The sequence below is a fragment of the Rattus rattus genome, chromosome 2, assembly GCF_011064425.1.
Source record: "Rattus rattus isolate New Zealand chromosome 2, Rrattus_CSIRO_v1, whole genome shotgun sequence".
Classification (NCBI taxonomy): domain Eukaryota; kingdom Metazoa; phylum Chordata; class Mammalia; order Rodentia; family Muridae; genus Rattus; species Rattus rattus.
This window is the reverse complement of record NC_046155.1, coordinates 213429094-213449875: the sequence shown is the minus strand read 5'-3', so window position 1 is coordinate 213449875 and position 20782 is coordinate 213429094. Positions and strand designations below refer to the sequence as shown.

Genomic DNA, 20782 nt, shown 5'->3' with positions numbered 1-20782 from the left:
ACGCCTCTTCCGATGAATTTGTCAGCTACCGTTTGACACGGTGATGTCAGGAACTAATGATGAGCGCCAGGTACAGGCGCATCTCTGTTTCCTCAATTCTGTCTTCTCATGGATGTGTTCGTTTTGGTTTGGTTTTGGTTTTTAACCAAATAGAAACAGTGCTACTTTGTTAAAATACTTCGTTTATTTCACATGTATATTTTTGTCTCCCTATCGTTTTCACATCTGACCACCACTACTACTATGACCCGTCATAATGTCGCATACCTACTTCAAACCAAGTGAAGGGTGGAGCACCATCCTTGAAAGCCAGACAGACATCTTAGACAGCACATTCCTGGCAATGGAACGTGGACTACATTTACCAAACACAGTAGGGAAAGTTTTCACTTTGCCTTATAAGAAGGACAGCAAGACATCAGGGGTTACAGAATAAAGTAAGATGGAATATTGCAAACTGTTTAAATCATTTTTTAAAAGAGATTTCCTTCCATGCTGGTAATTTAAATGGCCACCTGGTCAGTTATCTGGAAATAATTCTTCACATACTTAGTGAACTTGGCTTCCAGTTTGAGAAGAGAACCACCTTTTTTCCGTACTTGCTAGCACTTTTTACCTTAATGTTTTCTATAGAGGTAGGTCTTTTTGGTGTTAGAAGATATTTTCCTGGTTTTTGAGAGACCCTTGAGCCTTTGATCTTGCTGTTGATAGTTTTGAGTCTTTTCCATTTTGGCTCTTTTTTTATGCATCTTTAGTTAAAGTATCTCATACAGATTTCTTCACTGGAGCTTTTTCTTCAGTTTCCTCCTTCTCTTCTGTTTCCTCCTCTTCTTCATCATCATCCTCATATTTTCATCAAGTTTTACTTTTTCTGTGGAGCCTTGTTATCTCCAGGGGTAGATCGATTTCCTGACATACTTAAGAGTCTTACATCCTCGTCATCCTCATCTTCATCTTCTGACTCTATATCTTCCTCTGTAGTGACAAGGTGCTGTCCACTAGGTAGACACAGACGGTGTAACCGCAAAGCCCCCAAGGGAAGCTGCTGGTTGTACAGACGTTTTTAGAGTTGCTAGTGTTAGTTTAACTGGACCATCTTCGTAGTTCATTGCTTCTGTCTCTACAATGTGTAATTCGCCTTTTGCCCCTGCCCTAAACTGACCATTCTTTATCGTGAGTATTTTTCCCCCGGAGCTGAGGACCGAACCCAGGGTCTTGTGCTTGCTAGGCAAGCACTCTACCACTGAGCTAAATCCCCAAGCCCCTGACCATTCTTAATGATGGCCAGTGCTCATCTTCATCATTCTTCAAAGTGATAGTCTTTGTCAGCCTTTGGTTCACAACTGAAAATGATCAAACTTCTAAATGGTAAAGTTTTCTTCCTTTAAAATTGATGCATTTATTGTTTGCTAGATAGCAATAGAGTGCACTTTAGTGAACTCAGGGGTGAATTTATTTGCTTTGGTTTGTTTTTGGACTAATAAAGATAAGAATAGAGAAACCAAGAGATGCATGTTTTAAAAACAACTGCAGATTATCTCTGGGGTGGCCCAACTTTATCTTGCTTTCATACTCTCTCCATATATAATACATTGGAATGATAGATGGTTATGAATGCTATTAAAATTCAACAGATATTTATGCAAGGTCTACTCTTTGTGAAATGCTTTTTGCAAAGTACCACAGGGAAACATTAAGACAGCTGAGCCTTTCATCACTGTGATCTCCCCAAAAATCTCAAAATAAAAAAGTAACATTTAGAATCAGGAAATAAATACCCTTGCCATTACTGCTTAAGTGATGGCTCTTTGTAGAATTTTAATTTGGAAGATGACACTTACTACAATGGAATGTACATGGTGTCAAACGAACTCCATGTTTATCTTATTTTATTACCAAAATGAACTTTTAAGGGAGGAGCAATTCAGGTCATATTAGTAAAAAGTAACTGAACCTCTGAAAGTATAAATAAATTCCCCAAGAGCAACACACCACAAAAAGGCAACGTCTGAATACCAAACGGGGATGTTAAAGCTCTAGGAATGAGCTTCATCTCTATGTGATTTATATAAGACTTGAATATTAATAGAAGCATCAAATCCCAGACACAAGCCCAGCCATTTATTCTGGAAGAAGACACTTGAATGTCCTTTACTGGATTGTTGATTCTTCTCTGGAGTCTGAGTGCATATCCTCTGAACCTCTAGAATTCTTATCTTCTGAAATTCACAAGCAGCTCCTGCTGCCCTCATAAAGAGTCACCTGCAGAGTTCATGAACAAAGGAGGGGAGGAAATGAAATATTAGTGGATCAGTAACGTTTAGAATCAAATCAGAATACTGCTGGCTTTTGCAGAAAATATTAACTGCTCTTTCAAAACACTCTTCGTCTGAATAATGTGAACTGAAAGGAACTGAACAGGCAGCCAGGTAGACTGTGCTCGGGTTACCAAAGCTGCAAATACTGAGGATTCCCTGAAGGGGAAAAAGTTCTGTTTTTCTTCACTCTTGTTTCTGTTTTGGTAATAAAGCAAGGGAAAACTGGACGATGGCTAATCCAATAAAAGGTAATAAATGTCCTTAAGACATAAAACAATTCCCTAAACAGAGGAGAGAGAGAGAGAGAGAGAGAGAGAGAGAGAGAGAGAGGGATAATTCTCCTTTGAAAGGAGAATAGCAATGATTTATTCTCTCTTTCCCTTCTCCCTCACTCTCCCTCTCTCTCTCCCTTTCTCTCTCCCCCTCTCCCTCTCTCTCTCCCTCTCTCTTTCCCTCTCTCTCTGTCTCTCCCCAGTGTTCCCACAACATTTTTAAAGGCTTGTTCATCTCGATATTACCCCTCTGTCATTTATGTTACAACAATAAAACTATTTATTTTTAATTTAATATAGCTTGGATTCAAATGCACTCTGTTGTTTTAACCAGCATCAATGTTGTGTCTCCTAAGCATGATGATGCAATTTTCTTGGCAGAGATCGTAGAAAAATGTAAGCCCTAGACAGAAAAATAATACATACATATATAATGCATATATATAAAGCTATATTTTATGGTTTATTTGATTAGATCCATGTTTAATTATGTATTATATGTATTTTGTACAGGATATTTGCACATAAATTAATCTACCTCATGGCAAGAGTGCCAGTGGAATGTTCTATCCAAACATAAGTAATGGAAAGTGAACAGCTGTTGCAAAGACCTTGTTTTTGAGTCTGAGCCTGAGAACACAAAAGAGTTTTGTGAATTTGTCTGCTAAGCTTGCTTTGGTTGAGAGTCTCCACTTTCAACCCAAGATCTTATCAGTGTGTATCACAAAATATAAATAGCTCTCTGAGTAAGGCGACTTTCAGGAAACAGCAAGTGTTAATTTACTATACAGGAAGCTTCCTTTTTTCTCTTTTAAAGTTTTCTTCATCTTCTATGCAGTGTCCAGGGAATATGTTTGGAGGTCATTGATACTTTCTAGAGACCACAATTACATCTAGAAATGAGGCAAAGAAACACTAAACTGGTTGCTACATATGAAAACAAATCAACAGGTTTCTTTTTATAGGTAGACCAATAGTGTGGTTTTCATTTAGCCAAAATTATTGTAACCTAGCAAAATTTTTATAATACTATTTTAATTGAATATAGATGAGTGTATGAACCATGTAACTTGGTCTTGGTCTATAACATGGAACATAAAATGTACGAAGAATATATCCATGGGATCATAGATTCACCAGTATGTGCATGGGGACACTGGTCTCTCATTCCCTCTTTATATAGCTCTCACAATTATTGTTTGTGTTATTAATCAAAACATTATATTACTTTTTATCTTATAATTATCAACAAGAAACATCAACAAAATATAATTAGTGAAATATGGTAAATTTCAAGCATAATAAACTTAGTGAGCTGAGCCTGTATGTTTCATGGATTTGGTAGTTATAGTGAGGAACTATCCCTGGTTGGTTACATTGAGGAACAATCCTGATTATCAGACCAGATCAGTTGTAAGTGCAGTTACATACATTTTCACCACTACATTTTTATTTTCAAAGTTTATTTTCTGCCAGATATTAAGTAATCTAAAATAATCAGATTGGGTTGATTGTAGTAGTAATGTTGAAAAGGAAGGTCCAGAAGTTAGATTTTGCCTTTTCCAGATCTAATTAATGAAATAAAAAGAGTGAAAATTGTTAGAACTCTGTTGAGTTAGGAAAAAGAAAAGAAAGTAATGGATCACATGGGTCAAAGGAATAAAGAAAACAAGAAGTGTAGGAGAGAAAGCAGGCAGGTTGGAGAGGGAAGAAGAAAGCCTCTACTACAGCCACAAAGAATAATAGTCTCCAATTTCCTCTTGAATAATACTTGATTAAATATTTTAAAAATGTATTTAATATATTTGGATAGTGTTCATACCCTAATACTTCAGAAGATTCTCCCACTTTGCTAACCACAATGTTGTGGGGGGTGAGGGGGAGAGGAGAGAGGAGAGGGGAGAGGGGAGAGAGGGGAGAGGGGAAGAGAGACTACTGAGTCCAGTTTCTGTTTCCCAAACACTCCTGGGTATTGAGGCTGTCCTAGAATGTTGTCAAATACTACTGGTCAGTGGCACTCTTAAAGAAGACCAAACATGCCTCTGCCAGCAACTATAAATTCCCAAAAGTTCCTCATTTGGGCATAGAACTTGGTCCTCATCTCACCTCACCTCACGCCACCTCACCTTACCTCATCCCACCTCACCTCACCTCACCCCCACCTCACCTTCCTTCCCCTCCCCTCACATCTTCCTGCTGAGATTTTTTTTACCTGGCTTGAGTTTTTACAGGTGCCATGCATGTTCCCACTTATGAGTTCATATGTGCACCTGCCCTGCTCTCGCAGAAAAGTTTCCTTGATGTCATCCACTACATCTGGGGATCAGCATGTCTCTGCCTCTTCCACATGATCCCTGGGCTTCAGGGAGAGGGGTCATAATACAAATATCCCAATTATGGCTCAACATTTCGTCTTTTCAATCTGCTGTTGACTTAGTTGTGGGTCTCTGTGTTAACTACCATCTTCTTGGGGAAAAAGGATTGAGAGATGCTGTAACCCATAGCTATAGAGATAAGTCATTGGGACATGCTTTAATACTAAGTCCATTTAGTGAAATAATACTAATGGGTTCTGCCATGCAGCCTATGATCTATCTAATCTTACATTCTTGAGCCAGTTAGTCATGCCAGTAATGGGATCCATCTCATTGAACAGGCCTTAAATACGACCAGAAAGTTAGTCCTATAGCTGTGTTATAGGACAGATGGTTAGTATCGAGAACATACAGAGAACTCAAAAGTCTACAGCTCATGAAAGAAAACATTTCAATTAAACATTAGGTCAAGGAACCAAAACACAAAGTTCTCAAGAGACAAACTCCAAATATTTGGGAAAATATTTAATAATTTCTGATACTTCCTTTTATGTGTGTATGTTTTTAAAAACCTTAATACTTTCAAATCCTTTAGCATCTATTATTCCCATTGTTCCTCCTTACCTGCTTTTCTACCTCACACCTCATTTCATTTTTCCTTCCAGTTACATTAATCCCCCATTATATCACTGTGTTCTTTCCCTTTCCCTTGCAAGCCTTGTTCACCCCACAGCCGTCTACTGTTTTTATAACCTCTGTGGGTATTCCAAATGAGTAACACATATCTGAAGATTCAAAGCTAACATCCACATATGGGAGAAAACAGTTTACTGTGTCTGGGTTTCATCTCTCAGAATGCTTATTTTTTTCATCCACTCACCTATGAGTTTTATGATTTTATTTTTTATAATATCTGAATAATATTTCATTGTGTAAATATACATTTATTATATGTATATTATATATTACATATATAGGCTATTTTCTATTTTGTGGTTATTGTGACTAGAGCAGCAGTGACCATGGACAAGCCCTTTCTCCGCTGTAGGAAGCAGAGTACTTTGGGCAGATGTCCAAGAGCAGTATAGCTACATCATGTGGTGGAAATATTTCTAGTTTTGTGGGGCCTTTAAAAACTATAGACATGGTTGGGGATTTACCTCAGAGGTAGAGCACTTGCCTAGCAAGTGCAAGGCCCCCTGGGTTTGGTCCCCAGCTCCAAAAATAAGAATAGAAAAAAAACTATAGATATGTAATATATACACACATATACATAAAAGAATTTAAATGCAGTTACCCTATAATAGGGTAACAGTGCTCCTATGAGACCCTACCCATTAGAAAATAAGGTCTTCAGCACTGAGACGTCTTCCTGAGTTGATGGCCAGTGGGGTCAGGCCAAGTCACCCCTAAGCACAGTAGTCTATTGCCCTTTCTCTCAGTAATCCTTCTGAACCTGATGCTACTACTCTTTTGCTGAAGACATTGCATACTTGAACTATAAACTAGAGAAATAAAGCTGGTAATGATCTGGATAATGTTCAGTGAGTACCTTTAACAGTTTAGAAAGGCGCTGTGTAGGCTATCAGAGAGAAAAGTAGCCATTACCCATACATAGCTTCAATTGATGTGAGCACATCAATGGTTATAAATGCCCACTGATGCAATGGCAGCATGGATTCTATGGAAATATCTAGCTTTCTGCCTATAGAAACTATACTGTGAGATGTCTTGCCTTCTAAAGGAATGTTTCTAGCATATATCATCTCTTTTTGGCAACCTCAGCACCTTGGTTGCTATATGCGTATTAGCTATACGCTAAAGGTGACAAAGTTTTACATCTCCTTTGTTGATTTTGCATCTTCTATAACTTCATACCCTCTGCCTTGCTTTATTCTAATAAAGTCTGGGGAAAGAAAATGATGCTTCTACTTCAGTGTGACAAATGTATAGAAGACAACAACAGGACTTTGCTGGTCAGTGAGTAGATTGAACATAAACACACACACACACACACACACTGTAAACACTTGTATAGGAAGAAGGGATAATGTTTCAGAATTTTAGTCTCTTAAGTCTTCAGAATCCAGAAAGATGAATCACTTGTCTGTTATACTAAACAGAAACTGACAGCTATGTTTAATTTATCTGGTTCAGTATTACAGAGCTCTTTAGCCATTTCATTTCACTACATTCCTCTTGAAATGTTTGCTCTGGTAAGAAGAAGCAAATATTGAGTTTTACAATCCACTTACTGGAATAGCAGTGATGATAATCTGAGATCACAGAACCAAAGCTTGTTTTCTGAGAAGAATTTCCTCTCCACGTACAATGTTCTTAATAGTGTGTCCCACCACACACTCCTCCAGTTTATATTTCTTGAAACTTAGTAGAATAAACACAAATACAACCCCATACCCAATACTTTGGTAAAGCTAATTTTTACAAATTAGCTTCAGCATTTTTTACTCACTATTGAAAAACTTTCCTGATTGATTCGATCTTCAATGAAAAGTATACCATGTATACCATGTCCTTATGCTACACGGGTGGCCCATGTTGCATGGAAACAGCAGTACAGGCAAGCAAGCTATTTCTTTCCAACAAAGGAAGAATTAAAGCAGATACTCCTGGGAAAGAGCTATCTGTAATGTTCTTTTCTTAATGGAGGGCTGGAGAGTGCAGAATTTAGCCCTAAACCACATCTGGAATAGAAGGTTGTTTGTATTTTCAGTGGGAAATTTCTTATTTACTTCTAAGCCGAGTCTCCCCACAGGGAAAAAAAAATCCCCAATAAATATGGAGAAAAAAGTAAAATGCTAAGTCAATATCACATTTCACAGAATGATGTATTCTCACTAAATTTAATTTTTCTCAGCATTGAAAAGCTATACAACATTCATCTCTTATGGGGATAGTCTAATCTATCCAGTAAATACAAGAACCAAATGGAAGAGAGCTGAAAGTGCCCTGCTTCCACCTGTGCGAGCCCCATTTCCCTCTCTAGCTCATGGAGAGAGAGCAAGAAAGCATTCCTGCATCATGGGAGTAAATTAGATGTTCTATTGATGTATGACAAGGCTTAATAAAATTATGAAAATGAACTAATTTGAAAGCCCCAGTGATGAGATTTAGAAATGGATTTTAGAAAGCCACAAATTATGGCAAATTAACTACATGCAATACACATTTTCCATGGATATCATGTTTTGTTAATCTATTCAGTGAATGCTACCGGCCACATCTGTACCCATTCTAGAACCCTTCAGCTCTAATACTCATGATGTTTTATAATCATTCCTTACTGTGCTTCAGAAGGATTAAGGAAAGCTTTTCCTTAGAGGTTTTGCTGTTGAGACATTAACCAGGCAAACAGAAAAGTATTTGTGCTACTGAAAAACTACAGGGATTCTATAAGAAATTCTCTAGCAAGAACATTCTAATTTGAAAATTATTTAATAATGTAAAAACAATATTGGGTTGTATACAAAGTTAAAATGCACCATTTGCCTTGACCCAGTAATGGAAGTTTAAAAAAAATGATCAAGTTTCTCCTCAAGGAAGATTCAGGAAACGAAGCTAAAGATGGGTGTATTGAATATTTGAGGTGTTATTAGACAATTTAATATACAACTCTGAGTTAAGTTATGTCACCCAAAATTCAGATGCCAAGGTCCCCGTTACCTCAGACAGGATTAAAGATTCCAAGTTGGAATCTTTAATCTCTACCTCCTGCTGCATCTGTTTATTAATTTAGAAAGCACTAAATAATTCAGATTTCTTTGAGATATTAATAAAATTCAGTGCAGCCTTTTTAGCTTCTTGCTGATATCTCACTGGTTTGAGCAAGCTGGCTGTGTGAAATGTTGGATGCTTACCCTAATGGAGCTAAAACCTTGGTACACAGATCCATCCCCCATTACTTATAATAATTCCGACTGCTATTGTCCAGGCAGACACTTGTTATTTTATATATGAAAAGACATTAGAGTAGCACATTTCTCGGCGGAGCAAGGGAATAAATGTTTTCTGAAATTCGGTCCCTCCGGAGTACCATGTAATGAGCTCTTCTAAGCCAATGCTGAACTGCAGTATAAAATCCTGTGTAATGAACCATAGCCAGCTCTGTGTGGTCCTATGGGGCAACTACAAAAACCAGGACTCCTCCTCCTCCTCCATCCACTGCCTCTCCGGGCAGTGCCTTCTGGTCAGGGTCTGCCATGAAAGGACAAAGAGAGCCCAGGTCAGAGAAGCTGGGACGCTGTATATCAGCAGAGAGCATGCAGCAGAATACAGATCATCAGCTTTGCTCTAGGAATGTCTTTGTTTACAGGGCCAGGGAGGAATTTTGAAAGGCCTGGCACATTTGCATTGAGTCTGTCACTCACAGATCTAATTTTGATTCCTGCCCTGTAAAATGATCTTGTGTTCCATTTAAAAAAAATATATTTTTTTACGAGGTTAATGTCAGTGTCAGAAAATGTAGACATCAAGCAGACTTTAGAAGGAATGAAGTTTGCTTAATGAAAGTCGGGTAATAACATTCATTCAGAGTAGCTTATTTGATTACGTGGGCAAAAGTAGACCTTCTCAGGCATATTCTGATCGAATTTGCATGTAAATTTTGCAGCGAAACTTTATTTTTCTTTGACCAATAATGTTTGTCAACTTAGCTCATGGCCTATGTAAAGTGTCTTTCAAATGGAAGAGTGTCTTTGTTGAATGCATTCAGAGTCACGGAATGTAGGTAACCATAGGGATGCATGAACACTGTCCACTGAGCCTTCTGTTTTAGGAGTCTGAAACTAGAACTACAGACTAAGGAGGTAAGAGGAGAGTCTGTGATTAGAACCTAGCTTCCTTCATCAAGCCTGCCTTCCTGGGGAAATAGTACATGGATGTCTGTTCATGTCAAGCTTGCTGTTGATGAGCAAAAGTTCACATAAAGGTTGTTCCTACACAAATGTCTGTCCTCTCCACTTTGAACTTCGGTGATCGCTGCTTCTCCAAGTATTGCCCACTACAACAATAAAATTATTTTAAGGTATACATGAAATATTACTTTAAAAACAACTCCTTTGCTGAGATTATCATGCATCTTTCTTTTCCAGCTCCCAGCAGTTGGAGGACAGTTGTCATTTACCATCTCATATGACCTCGAAGAAGAGGAAGATGATACAGAAAAAATCCTTCAGCTGATGATTATCTTAGAGGTGGGAAAATAAGCGTGTCACTTGGCAAACATATGATATCTTTACATTACCTCAGATCATTCACACTGCTTATAATACACGTTGACTGACATATATTTACACACTATGGAAGAAAATACACCTCAGCAATTTCCTGCCATGTTCATGTTTTCATCTGAAACACGTCAAGAAATTTTAAAAAATGAGTGCTGATGAAAAAGGAGAGACCATTTAGAAATATTTTGAAACTTAAAGTTAAAATGTGATTACATTTCCATACTGATAAGGTTGTATCGATACTGATTTATGTAACGTGTTATATTGTAGATTCTATTGTTTGCTTTTTGCTTTGATAGCCAAAAGGAAAGGGGGGAGAGTAATTTACTGGTTGAGCTGTTGACAACTCCTGACTTCAAAATCTTACTTTAGGAAGAAAGGGTAAGAGATAAACTGCATTTGGGAACTAGAAGGCTATGGACCATCATGGTCCAGATCTACTACAGTAACATGCTTACAACTCTTACTTTCTTGGGCTGTGGTAATACTTTCTTCAGCCACAGGGGTACCATAGGCACACACATGAATGTGAGTTAGTGGTTCCAAATGGAAGGTGCTGGCTTAGCTTCAGGCACTGTTCTTGCTTGCTTTGGGGTCATTGTCAGAATGACAACATCACTCTCGCAGAAGAATTTCTCTCAGAATTGAAGTTCTCTTGCACACGGAGATCAAGAGATGATGTACCTCTAAAATGTTAAATGAAAACAGTTACGTGAAAGCCTTTATTCAGTGAACATGATTTTTAACATGAGACTGCTGTCCTATTTTGAACATTAGTGTGCAGCTCTTTCCTGCTATAGACGCCAGAAATCTTTTTATGTACATGTTACTGAAAGTTCCCTCCCTACTTTCCTCTAATTCTTATTTCTGCCATAATTCTATTATAGTTTCATGCTTTCATGAAGTGAAACCGTTTGTAACAATATATGCTTATAAGATGTATTGTAACAATATATGTTTATAAGATGTATATTATTTCAGTTAATGGAGAAAGTGAAAATATACAAAATTATAATGGTGGACTCTGTCATGGAGAAGAAGGGTGATCATCCATTGCTAAGTCTTTGCTTCATGCTCATCAGAAACATACTGAATGACAGAGAAAACTGACCTTAAGTTAAAGCCCTCATGAGGAAAATTTTGAGTAGGGAGTCCAAACTCAGAGGCCCTTTCTAATTTTTGTACCTTTCTTGCAATTTTATCTACATATACTTTTCCCCCCTTTAGGGAAATAACTTACGAATCAGCACAGCCTATAAGGAGGTGCACCTAGAGCCGTCTGAAGAACACGTTGAGGAATTATCACTCAAGGAAGAGTCCTTTACCGTACATGGAACAAATCTGCCAGTCAGTAGAAAGGACTTCATGATCTTGCTCACAAATTTGGAGAGAGTCCTCATCCAAACCACGTACAACTTAGGGATGGACGTCATCTTCAGGTAAGATCGAGAACCCCACCTCCCAGAGCCATTGTGTATCTGAGGCAAACGAAGGTATGCCAGAAAAACATATTTTAAAAGGTTTATGGCTTTAAGTAAAAAAAAATAGCCATAAGTTCTAGTTTCTAGGAGATAATTATATACACCCTTTAAATTTTAAATGTTGAGAACAATGTACTGGACTTTTAATACGTATAAATCCTCTATAGTTTTTTTTAGAGCTTATGATAATGACCCTTATTGACAAACAAAAAGGACAGCATCTCAGAGTGCAAAATACTGAAGATACATGATTGCAGGGTGCTCATATTCAAAAAGTGGTTTGTAAAATATTTCTTTTATTAATCAATCAACTAGTTTCTAATAGAATTTAGATTGTAATAAGAAATGCAGGCCTCTTCACTTACATCATCACACATCTCTTTATAAAACACTGTCACATATGATAGGAAAGAGTAGAAGATTTTGAAGATAACCCTCTTTTGATCTAGGCAATTTATTGGTATTTATGGAACCTCGATTTTAAGTTCGATAAAGCCCTTAACAATATCTATCTCATCCCTCAGGGGTATGGTTGAAATAATATTTAATTTTGTCATTTTAAAAGGCTAGTTCCTTCTTAGTATCTATATATTTTATTATAAAGAAAGAACCATGACTTGAGCAAAAATGTTCTCCAAAGTCTGACTAAAATCTCCCATGTTTCTAAATTAGAAACAATGACATCCTGTCTGATAAAAAACTTATTTCAGGTTGGGGATTTAGCTCAGTGGTAGAGCGCTTGCCTAGGAAGCGCAAGGCCCTGGGTTCGTCCCCAGCTCCGAAAAAAAAAAAAAGAACCAAAAAAAAAAAAAACCAAAACTTATTTCATATATACTGGAATATGCTTTTCGTCCTTTTTAAAATCCAGTTAGTAACACAAAATACCATCGCGCCTTCATTCTCAATCAGATTAATCGTCCTCCAGATTTTTCAGTAGCAGATTCTACCACAACTGTTTGCTAGTGCTGCTGGGCTTGTCTTTCACTAGTAATATTTCAGCAAATTCCAATCATCATTACCATTTCCCAAAGGAGGGAGCTGCAGATTCATAAACAAAATCATGGCCAAACAATGTACCTCTTTTGCATAGGCAATTCTGCTAGACGCTGGGTTAAAGTGCTGTAAAGATGAGAGGCAGCACTTAGGAATTAATTATGTTTTTCCCCCGCTTAGTAAATAGAGATTGTCATGATGTTTAAACAGTATAAAGAAATGAGTCCTCTAGCTTTCAGAGTGAATGACAACCAAATTGACCAAAAGTGGCTAGAGGGCTTATTTCTTGTTGTCGCATTGTTTCTCAGGCTAGTTAATTCAAAGACACTTCCTCCTGATTTATGTCAGACAATTTCAAAGTCTACCCATCTTAAAATGGTTTCATTTAAATCTTTCTGGGGTTCTCTCTGAACTTACAAATGTGGTCATGAAGTATGGCTATATGGAGAGATTTAGTAGCTTTTCAAGCAGGTGACTGCTTTTTGCCACCCTTATTACTGAAGGGCTATTTTCTAAGAAGTAGAGACAGAGTCAGACTGAAGGCCCAACTCATTCTAGGAGAGCTGAAAGTCAGCATGAATCCTGAATTAGTAAGCTTGCCATATTTTATTCATCTCTGATCTACCAATAGAACGAGTCATATTTGTTCAACACCGCCTGAATTGATTTCAACTCGTGCTGCACCGTGGGCTTCTGAGTTGGTGTACCATTCATGTGTAAGCACAAGGAAATTGAAGATATTGCAACAATTCATATTTAGACTTACTGAAGGATAGTTATCCCTGCAAAATGGGCTTAGGTTTGCCCAGTTCCGCCGTTAGGTGGAATTGGATAGGAAACTGAGCTGAGGGTCAAGGATTTTGACTTCTGTTTCCAACACAGCTACTTAATAGTTGTAAACATGAATATGGCTTTGACCTCTTTGTGCCCCAGTCACTTCGTTTCTGAAACAAGGAAGACAATTGCCTCGACAACCTCAGGAGGTCACTTTGGGAATGGAATTAGAGAATTGCTCAAACACTTTTCTAACAGAAAAATCAGCTCACACATAGGAAGTGTTTATGTCTGACCAATCTCATTCCAGGTGAATATACTTTCTATAAATATCATTTAGACTTGCAGACATCCAGCATATGAAATATTCTGCCATTTCCACAACTGTTATTGCTGTTGTCATGTACAATGCTGACAGACTCAGTCAGTGTGGCTGATGATATCCTCTAATCAATCCTCTGATCTAACTTAGTAAGGTGAATAGAAAACATATTTGTTATTTTTTCCAAAAATAAGATAAAGGCATGGAACAATGTCTTGGCACACAAACCATCAGTACCATTTTGGATACCTAGCTCCTCCTAAGTCTCGGGTGAGCATGAACATTTGCCTGGAATTCTATTACTTAAGAAGTGGAAGGGTTGGGGATTTAGCTCAGTGGTAGAGCGCTTGCCTAGCAAGCACAAGGCCCTGGGTTCGGTCCCCAGCTCTGAAAAAAGAAAAGAAAAAAAAAAGAAGTGGAGACAGGGGATTGTTCCCTAAAGCAAGTTAAACTAGACAAATTGATAAATTCCAGGTTTAAGTGAAAGACCTTGTCTCAGTATGTGAAGTTTCATATCCATCCTCGAAGACATCAAGTACCAACCTCTGGCTCCATATGCACACTCATTCACACACACACACACACACACACACACACACACACACACACACACACACGCACACCCCAAAATAAGAAATGTAAGATAAATCAAGTACTTGCGTGTACTTCCCCTATACGTTTCCTAAATCTTGACTTTAGTAACATCCTTGACAATTAAATTAAACAAAATATTTCCTAAGTACCTATAAGGCACAAAACTCTTCACAAATTTTCTTCTGGTTCCACACTAGACATTATCATAGTTCGCCAAATTCTATTCCTTTGGAAATTTTTACATCCCCTTTGCTCTTGAGAGCAGAGGATGTAGTTTGGTCAGTGCAAAGGAAACTAATGTCATTGGCATCTTCCCTGAAGGGGAACACTTAACCACCAGTGTAAGACTTCCTAGAGTGTATTCAACAACCAGAAAAACGAATAACCTGAACTTCCAACAGGATGTGGACGACAGTGTCCTGGCTTTTTAAATCTTTTAGTTACTGAAGGAAGGTTGATTTTTTGAAATCCCCCTATAGACCTGGATCCAAATTTGAAGTAGCTACCATGACAGACTCAAGCCCACTGTGACTTTTTGAAGGTACACTTCAAATGCATTCATTGAAGGAAAACAAGTACAACATCTTTAAAAAGAAACGTTTAAATTATTTGTTTATTTTATTATATTGTTGCTTCGCCTGGTTGTATGTTGATGCGCCATGTGAACATCTGGTGACATTAGAAGCCAGAAGAGGGTATACGTTTACCTGGAGCTGGAGTTACAGGCAGATATGAGCTGCTTTGTAGGTGCTAGGAACCAAACCTCGGTCCTCTAGCACAGCAGCCAGTGCCTCTTAACTGATGAGCTATTTCTCCAGCACCACGAAAACGTTTTTATTTAACATATAACAGTTATACATATTGAGGAGCTTCATAAGTATTTTATTCAGGTATATTGTGCCCTTTGAACTCAGCCTTACACAGAACCTTTTAAAGCCAAGATATTTTTATGTGAATTTAATAATGAATTTAGAAGTTTTGTATTGAATACAATTTGACAGAGTCCTATCTATCAAGATAAAGCAAAAAGAGCAAAATAATTTGGTAATCAGAGACATGGCGTCGATGAGTACATACTTGGTCTCTACTTTTGAAATAAACTGTCCAGGTGTCCATATTTTAACAAAATACATTGACAAGGAGCCTAGGACTTAAAAGTATTTACAGAACACACTTTTCATCCTGCTGTTAATGAGAGATAGAGCCAGGGCTTAAACCCACAGGCGTTTCATCCCAGCATCTTTAACATGTGTCTGTAAATATTTGACTCACTCAATCTGCAAACACATGCTGAGCGTCTCGTGTGTATCCGTGTAAATCTCAGTGCTTAGCCTTGTAAACTGGCGGAAGTAATTTCCTGAATTTCTGGAATGAAGATGAGGGGAGGGAACAATGCCTGTCTAGCACCTGATTTACCAGCATTGGTTGGGATGCAATATGGGGCAACGAACTCAAAGAAAGCAAAATCCAAAATAGAAGCAAGACTCATATACTTATAGTAATATAAGGGTTGCTGCAATATGATTAAATACTTTGTGCAGTTGAATGGCTAAGGAAAAGGAAATGAAATCTTATGCCAGCATTTTATGTTTATAGAAATGACTGTAGTAGCATCAGAATCCCTCTTTCATTTCTCCGACTTGACACAGATCAAACTATTTGGAGAAGGGCTGAGGAGATGAGGTTGTTTATTAAACGCACTGCTTGGCACACAAGCATGAGGACTAAAATTTAGAGCCCTAGCAGCAACTTTCCACTGTAATCCCAGCACCCTGGACATGAGGATAATGATTACCAATGAGGCACTGGACAGTCAATCTAGTACAACTGGTGCACTGCAGATTTTGAGAGTGCAAAACCATGTTTGTAAAAATGAGCTAGGGAAATATTCCTGGAGATACCCAACTTTGACCTCGTGCATGCTCACATGCATGCTTTTGGCATACACGAGTAAAATATTCATACAGACATAACATGCACCGTACACAAACATGTACCTCTCCCGCATACACACACACACCCAAACACACAGACCTCTCAGAGACATACACACACAATGCACAGGTATCCCTGACATAAGCATAGCATACATACACATACAATTTTATCTTATCTATACTTTCTTTTTTATTATTGGATATTTTTAATTTACCTTTCATAGGTTATCCCCTTTCTCCCACAAAGTCACCCACCCCTTCCCTCCTTACCTCCCTAATATTCCCCTACACTAGGGGGTTCAACCTTGGCAGGACCAAGGGCTTCTCCTCCCTTTGGTGCCCAGCAAGGCCATCCTCTGCTACATATGCAGCTGGAGCCATGGGTCTGTTCATGTGTTTGCTTTGGATGGTGGTTTAGTCCCTGGGAGCTCTGGTTGGTTGGTATTGTTGTTTGTATGGGGTTGCAAACGCCTTCAGCTCATTCCATCTTTCTCTCACTCATCCAGTGGGGAGACCTGTTCTCAGTGAAATGGTTGCCTGCAAGCATCTGCCTCTGTGCTTATCATGCTGTGGCAGAGCCTCTCAGGAGACAGCTATATCAATCTCCTGTCAACATGCACTTCTTGGCATCAGCAATATTGTCTGGTTTTGGTGGCTGTATATATATGTGCTGGATCCCCAGGTGGGGCAGTCTCTGGATGACCTTCCCTTCAGTCTCTGCTCCAAACTTTGTCTCCATATCTAATCCTATGAATATTTTTGTTTCCCTTCTAAGAAGGACTGAAGCATCCACACTTTCGTGGTCCTTCTTCTTGACCTTCATGTGGTCTGTGGATTGTATCTTGGATAATCCAAGTTTTGGGGCTAATATTCACTTATCAGTGAGTGCATAACATGTGTGTATTTTTGTGATTGGGTTACCTCACTCAAGATGATATTTTCTAGTTGCATCCATTTGACTATGAATTTCTTGAAGTCATTGTTTTTAATAGCTTAGTAGTACTCCATTTTGTAAACGTACCACATTTTCTGTATACATTCCCTGTTGAAGGACAACTGGATTTTTTTCTAGCTTCTGGCTATTATAAATAAAGCTGCTATAAACATAGTGGAGCATATGTCCTTGTTCTATGTTGGAGCATCTTTTGGGTATATGCCCAGGAGTGGTATAGCTGGGTCCTCAAGTAGTACTATGTCCAATTTTCTGAGGAACTCCTAGAATGGTTGTACCAGCTTGCAATTTCACCAACAATGGAGGAGTATTCCTCTATCTCTACAATCTCACCAGACTCTTTTGTCACCTGAGTTATTTATCTTAGTCATTCTGACTGGTGTGAGGTGAAATCTCAGGGCTGTTTTGATTTTCACTTCCCTGATGAATAATGATGTTGAACATTTCTTTAGGTACTTCTCTGTCATTTACTATTCCTCAGCTGAGAATTCTTTGTTTAGCTCTGTACCCCATTTTTAATAGGGTTCTTTGATTCTCTGGAGTCTAACTTCTTGAGCTCTTTGTATATATTGGATATTAGTCCTCTATCTTATGTAGGGTTGATAAAGATCTTTTCCCAATCTGTTGGTTGCCGTTTTGTCCTAATGACAGTGTCCTTTGCTTAACACAAGCTTTGCAATTTTATGAGGTCCCATTTTTTTTATTCTAAATCTTAGAGCATAAACCATTGGTATTCTGTTCAGAAAATTTTCTGCACTGCCCATGTGTTTGAGGATCTTCCCTACTTTTTTGTCAATTAGTTTGAGTGTATCTGGTTTTATGGGGCGGTCCTTGATCCACTCAAATTTGAGCTCTGTACATGTCATTAAGAATGGATCAATTTTCATTCTTCTACATGGTGGACTCCAGTTGAACTAGCATCATTTGTTGAAAATACTGTTGTTTTTCCACTATATGGTTTTAGCCCCTTTGTCAAAGATCAAGTGCCCATAGGTGTATGGGTTCATTTCTGGGTCTTCAATTCTATCCCATTGATCTCCCTGCCTATCTCTGTTCCAATGCCATGCAGTTTTTATCACTGTTGCTCACTGTTTTTATCACTAAAACTGCTTGAGGTCAGGGATGGTGATTGCCCCAGAAGTTCTTTTATTGTTAAGGGTAGTTTTTGCTATCCTGGGTTTTTTGTTATTCCAAATGAATTTGCAAATTGCTCTTTCTAACTGTATGGAGAATTGAGTTGGAATTTTGATGGGGATTGCATTGAATCTATAGATTGCTTTTGGCAAAAATGGCAAACATTAATCCTTCCAATCCATGAGCATGGGAGATTCTCTCATCATCTGAGATCTTCTTCAATTTCTTTCTTCAGAGGCTTGAAGTTCTTGTCCTACAAACCTTTCACTTGCTTGGTTAGAAACACACTGAGTTATTTTATGTTATTTGTGACTATTGTGAAGGGTGTCATTTCTGTCTCAGCCTGTTAATCCTTTGAGTAGGGGAAGGCTACTGATTTGTTTGAGTTAATTTTATATCTAGCCAATTTGCTAAAGTTGTTTATCAGGTTTAGGAGTTCTGTGGTTGAATTTTTGGGGTCACTTAAGTATACTATCATATCATCTGCAATAGTGATATTTTGAGTTCTTTTTTCCAATTTGTATCCCTTTCACCTCCTTTTGTTCTCTGATTACTCTGACAAGGACCTCAAGTACTAAATTTAATAGGTAGGGAGAGTGTGCACAGCCTTGTCTAGTCCCCGATTCTAGTGGGATTGCTTCAAGTTTCTCTCCACTTAGTTTGATGTTGTCTACTGGTTTGCTGTATATGGCTTTTACTATGTTTAGGTATGGGCCTTGAATTCCTGATCCTTACCAGACTTTTATCATGAAGGGTTATTGAATTTTGCTAATTGCTTTCTCAGCATCTAATGAGATGGTCATGTGGTGTTTTTCTTTGAGTTTCTTTATATAGTAGATTACATTCTATAGATATCTGTTAAATCCATTTGAGTCATAACTTCTGTTAGTTTCTCTGTCTCTCTGTTTAGTTTCTGTTTCCATGATCTGTTCATTGATGAGACTGGGGTGTTAAGGTCTCCCACTCTTACTCTGTGAGGTGCAATGTGTGCTTTGAGCTTTAGTAAGGTTTTTTTTTTAATGAATATAGGTGCCCTTGCATTTGGAACATAGATATTCAGGATTGAGAGTTCATCTTGGTGGATTTTTCCCTTGATGAATATGAAGTGTCCTTCCTTATCTTTTTTGATAACTTTTTGTTGAAAGTTTATTTAATTTGATATTAGAATGGTTACTCCAGCTTGTTTCCTGAGACCATTTGCTTGGAAAAATATTTTCCAGGCTTTTGCTCTGAGGTAGTGTTTTACTTTGTCACTGAGGTACATTTCCTTTTTGCAGCAAAATGCTCAGCCCTGTTTATGCATCCAGTCTGTTAGTCTATATCTTTTCATTGGGGAATTGAGTCCATTGATCTTAAGACATATTAGGGACCAATGATTTTTTTTCCTGTTATTTTTGTTGTTAGAGGTGAAATTATGTTTGTGTGGCTCTCTTCTTTTGGCCTTGTTTCAAGAAGATTAGTTTCTAGCTTTTTCTCCTCTTGTATTAGAGTTTTCCATCTGTTATCCTTTTTATGGCTGGATTTATGGAAAGATATTGTGTAAATTTGGTTTTGTCATGGAATATCTTGCTTTCTCCATCTATGTTAATTAGAGTTTTGCAGGTATAGTAGCTTGGGCTGGCATTTTTGTTCTTTTAGGTTCTCTATGACATCTGACCAGGATTTTCTATCTTTTATAGTCTCTGGTGAGAATTTTGGTATAATTCTTATAGGTCTGCTTTTATATGTTGCTTGACCTTTTCCCCTTATTGCTTTTAATATTCTTTCTTTGTTTTGCTCATTTGGTGTTTTGATTATTATTTGATGGGATGAATTTTTTCTGGTCCAATCTATTTGGAGTTCTTTAAGCTTCTTGTATGTTTATAGGCATCTCTTTCTTTAGGTTAGGGAAGTTTTCTTCTATAATTTTGTCGAAGATAATTACTGGCCCTTTAAGTTGGGTATCTTTGCTCTCTTCTATACTTATCATCCTTAGGTTTAATCTTTTCTTTTTGTCCTGTATTTCCTGGATCTTTTGGGTTAGGAAATTTTTGCATTTTATATTTTCTTTGATGGTTGTGTCGTTGTTTTCTGTGTTATATTCTGAACCTGAGATTCTCTCTTCTATTTCTTGTATTCTGTTGGTGATGCTTACATCTATGATTCCTAATCTCTTTCCTAGGTTTTCTATCTCCAGGGTTATCTCCCTTTGTGATTTCTTTATTGTTTCTATTTCCATTTTTAGATCCTGGATGGTTTTGTTCAATTCCTTCATCTGTTTGGTTGTATTTTGTTGTAATTATTTAAGGGATTTTTGTGTTTCCCCCTTAAGGGCTTCTACTTGTTTCCCTGTGTTGTCCTGTATTTCTTTAAGGAATATCCTTCTTAAAGTCCTCTATCATCATCATGAGATGTGATTTTAAATCCAAATCATGCTTTTCCAGTGTGTTAGGATATTCAGT

General features: G+C 37.8%; 1 protein-coding gene and 1 pseudogene across 1 annotated transcript in view; one reads left to right on the top strand and one right to left on the bottom strand.

The window, feature by feature from the left end:
- The window catches only part of Lama2 (laminin subunit alpha 2), a 470233-nt gene that overhangs the window by 177056 nt on the left and 272395 nt on the right, over window positions 1–20782 (top strand). Inside the window, exons 14-15 of the mRNA XM_032895270.1 lie at window positions 10017–10118; window positions 11382–11593. Of these exons, the coding sequence (XP_032751161.1) occupies window positions 10017–10118; window positions 11382–11593 (314 nt within the window). The remainder of the gene's footprint in view (window positions 1–10016; window positions 10119–11381; window positions 11594–20782) is intronic.
- LOC116892964 lies at window positions 504–1345 on the bottom strand (annotated as a pseudogene).